This window comes from Ipomoea nil, unplaced genomic scaffold (genome assembly GCF_001879475.1).
Source record: "Ipomoea nil cultivar Tokyo-kokei standard unplaced genomic scaffold, Asagao_1.1 scaffold2279, whole genome shotgun sequence".
Classification (NCBI taxonomy): Eukaryota; Viridiplantae; Streptophyta; class Magnoliopsida; order Solanales; family Convolvulaceae; genus Ipomoea; species Ipomoea nil.
This window is the reverse complement of record NW_017618707.1, coordinates 1948666-1952530: the sequence shown is the minus strand read 5'-3', so window position 1 is coordinate 1952530 and position 3865 is coordinate 1948666. Positions and strand designations below refer to the sequence as shown.

Genomic DNA, 3865 nt, shown 5'->3' with positions numbered 1-3865 from the left:
TTTCCATATCTACATACTCTCACCCAGGATATTATTATAAGAATATAATGGAAGTGAAGACAGATCATTATATTCATACTTTACAACCCTTTATATACATGAAGAAACATGCTAACAGCTAGTTATCTATGTGCAAGCTAACAATGGAGAATAATAAGGTGAGCCTGAGAATTTAAATACACTAATAATAATCACTAATAATACTAATTCTTAATACACTCCCCGCAAGATGGAGGAACCGTCAGAGATTTCCATCTTGGTACTAAAATGCTGAAACGATCATCTTCCCAACCCCTTTGTGAGAATATCAGCAATTCGGGAAGTAGTCGGAACATGTTGCACACGAAGTGTACCATTTACAATATGATCCCGAACAAAGACGTAGTCCAACGCGAGATGCGTCATCCTTGAATGATACATCAGGCCGGTTTTGACAGATGTACGTAGCACTCAAATTGTAACAGTGCAACACCGGAGATTGAGGTAGAACAACCCCCATATCCTGCAATAAATTGTGTACCTATATAACCTCAGTTGCCGCATTTGCTAACGCTCGATATTCTGCTTCTGTAGAAGAACGAGTTACTAGCTTCTGTCGAACCGAGCGCCAAGAAATTATATTGGACCCTAAGAATAAAACATAACCAGTCGTAGACCGGCCACCATCATGAACACCACCCCAATCTGAATCAGAGAAAGCAGCAAGATGTAACCGAGTGTTACGGCATACAAGCAGCCCATGAAACACGGTTCCCTTTAAGTAATGTAACACTCGTTTGACCGCTTGCCAATGAATTAATAGAGGATTGTGCATGAATTGTGAGAGGCGATTTATAACATAGCCGACATTAGGACGAGTAATTGAAAGGTATTAAAAGACCAATTACCCTTCAATATATGTAGCATCAGTAGAAGCATCACTGTGATCCTTTGGTCGGAATAAGTCAACCGAAGACCCAATAGGTGTATGCACAATCTTGGCTTCATGCATGTCAACCTCTTTCAAGATATCAATAATATACTGCGATTGAGACAAGAACAAGTCATTCGGAGTGGGAATTACCTCAACGCCAAGAAAATGATGTAACGCTCCTAAGTCTTTAACTGAAAACCGTTGTGCTAAGCAGGAAACAAAATGATCCAACAGCTCATTAGAATTTCCTGTGACTACAATGTCATCTACATACACCATAAAATAAATTAAGGCATCATTAGACTGATAAATGAACATAGAATAATCTGCTCGGGATTTGCATAAATCAAATTCAATCAAATATTTAGAGAGCTCCATATACCACGCTCGAGGCGCTTGCTTAAGACCATACAAAGCCTTTTTATGGCGACACACAAAGGTAGGATATTTAGGATCACAATACCCCGGTGGCTGCTTCATATAAACCTCTTCAGACAAAGTGTCATGCAAATTAAGCTAGAGGGGACGGGACCATGGAGCCTTGGAGATGATTTTTCCCTTGTTCATACTTCTGGCCACACAATAGTAACTACATTATTCTACGATTAAAATCCATTTCAAGGTTAAGGAATTGATGAGTAAATTTACTCTTTCCCAGTTTCTTACTGGAGTTTCTATTGCTTTCCATAATCTTTAAGAGTAAATTTATGATTAGGAATGTTGCCTTCATCTTTCTTAGGACTTTACATTGCTTTCAATTGTTCTTACCTTCTCTACTGCTTTACTTTGATGTCAATCACCTCTACTATTAGCATTACGATAATACCAGCAGTATCTTGGTACTCTCTAGACTTACATTCTTGGATGTCTAACCTAATCTATACAAGACTTTCATATAGGACGTACTGCAATTTTAGTTTTCTAGCCTTGTTACTCTATGGACTTACATTCTTACAATTCTAGGCCATCTAATCTAATTTCCTTGAATATTTTTCTGGAGCATTTTCTCAGCATCTAACTATATTAGTAAGTGATTATATGAACTACAAGAATAAAAATTAAATTAAAAAGGCAATTGGATGTGATATAAGTTGTAATTTTGCATTTTCCCAGATTAAGATAATTATTAGCAATAAGCACTGTTGTAGAAAACTGACTGATGTGACGACGTGAGTTGTCAGTCAGACAAATAGATAGAAGATTAGTTTGTCGAGGAAAAACTAAACAGACAATGAAACCACACAAACGATGTTTACCCAGTTCGATACAGTGTGTATCTACATCTGGGGGACGATCACCGAGGCGTCCAATCCACTGACTCATAATCCAATGTACAAAGATAGAGAAACAAGAATCTCACCCAAGTGCCCCACACAAGGTACGTACCCAGTCTACAAAGGTTTAGTGGATTGTTGAAGGCGGAGAGCCACGCATGCAGAAGTCCAATGAAATCCCTTCGATTGGAGAGCTAACTCTGATGCAGTCCGCTTCAATGACGCAGTCCCACGTTGTTCCCACAACTGAGTGATCTTCGCGTCCTTTCGTTTAAGCAACGATAGTTCTTCTCAAATTCTTCATCATAATCACCAAGAACATATATTCTTGAGAAGAGGCATAATCAAAGATCTGATCTTCTGTATAGCAAGGAATGCTTTTTTTCTTCTTAAACGTAACCCTAATCCATAACCGAATGAGGGTACTTATACTTCCTTAGAAAAACCACTCTCCAAAAATATCTTTGATTGTAGATGGTAGGACGATTTGTGAAGAATGCAATCTTAAAGATTTGGTCCATACCTTCCAAAACAGATCCGTTGATATTTTTTTCAAAATAGTCTTCAAACCGCGTTCAATATTTTGAAAACTTCTTCCTTTATCAGATCTTCAGTGCTATTGATGTATCTGATCAATCAGTCTTATGTAAAAGCAAACAGACACCAAGCTAAACCCTATCTTAGTTTTCCATAATAATATTGCCAATTATATGTTGGGGTTTTATGGAGAAAAACAAAACACTAACATAAGTTATGATCATGGTCCTCTTAACCCTCCTCTAACCCTCCTCCCATATTGCAAATGAACATGTTTTTGAAATAATATTTTTAGAATGTTGAAGTTTGTGCACGCTGGATTAGTAGATTGAAGTTTAAATATTTCTATTGCAACATGTAGACCATGGAAGACTATGTTCATCGGATTGGGATGACTGGTTGTGCAGGATCAGGCCAAGCCACATCATTTTATACTAATTAAGATATGGTATTTCCTTTGCTCTCTGCACATGTAGCCTCATTTTTGTATCCACTTATTAACAAACAAACATTTATAATGTTGCCTCTTGGTGCAATCATTCAGTACCTTGTGGCACAAATAAGGAAAGCAATTGCAGATGTTGGGTTTGGCAATACTATTACTTTTGCGACTGGAAAGGTATGTGTTTAAACCATCGATCCCATCATTTACACTTAAGTGTTTGGAAAGTTCAAATAACTCGAGTTGTATATTTGTTTTGGCAACACACTGTAGTCCATTCCCCTTGACAATTGCTTGTATTCATCTATAGTTTGTTCATGGAAGCTTTCATGTGTATACTGCATGCCAGAAGGAAGGAGAGAGAAGCTGTAGCTGCTCAGAAGGAAGCAACTATTGCACTCTCAAAACTGTCCTTAATGGGGTCCACTCCAATAAACGTTGAGGATTTTTTTTTTTTTTTTTTTTTTGTTGGGTTGATGAACCTAGGTTGCAGGCTACAAATTTTTTTGATTGACTAAATTACTTTCCGACCACCAAGTGGTCGAAATTTTGTTAAAAATAACTAAATAACTTTCCGACCACTACGCCACATGCCTACAACTAATTTAAGTGGACGGTATTTCCAACCACTTGATGTGGTGGTTGGAAATATCGAGGGTGGTTTTTCCGAATCCTCAATGTGATCAGAGAAGTGATCGA

The 3865-nt window shown here is 37.7% G+C and overlaps 1 protein-coding gene across 1 annotated transcript; it reads right to left on the bottom strand.

The window, feature by feature from the left end:
- Positions 1–883: 883 nt before the first annotated feature.
- On the bottom strand, positions 884–1291 carry LOC109150423 (uncharacterized mitochondrial protein AtMg00810-like). Its single transcript, XM_019298332.1, has one exon. It carries the CDS (start codon positions 1289–1291, stop codon positions 884–886), a length of 408 nt encoding a protein of 135 aa, XP_019153877.1.
- Between the last annotated feature and the right edge of the window lie 2574 nt (positions 1292–3865).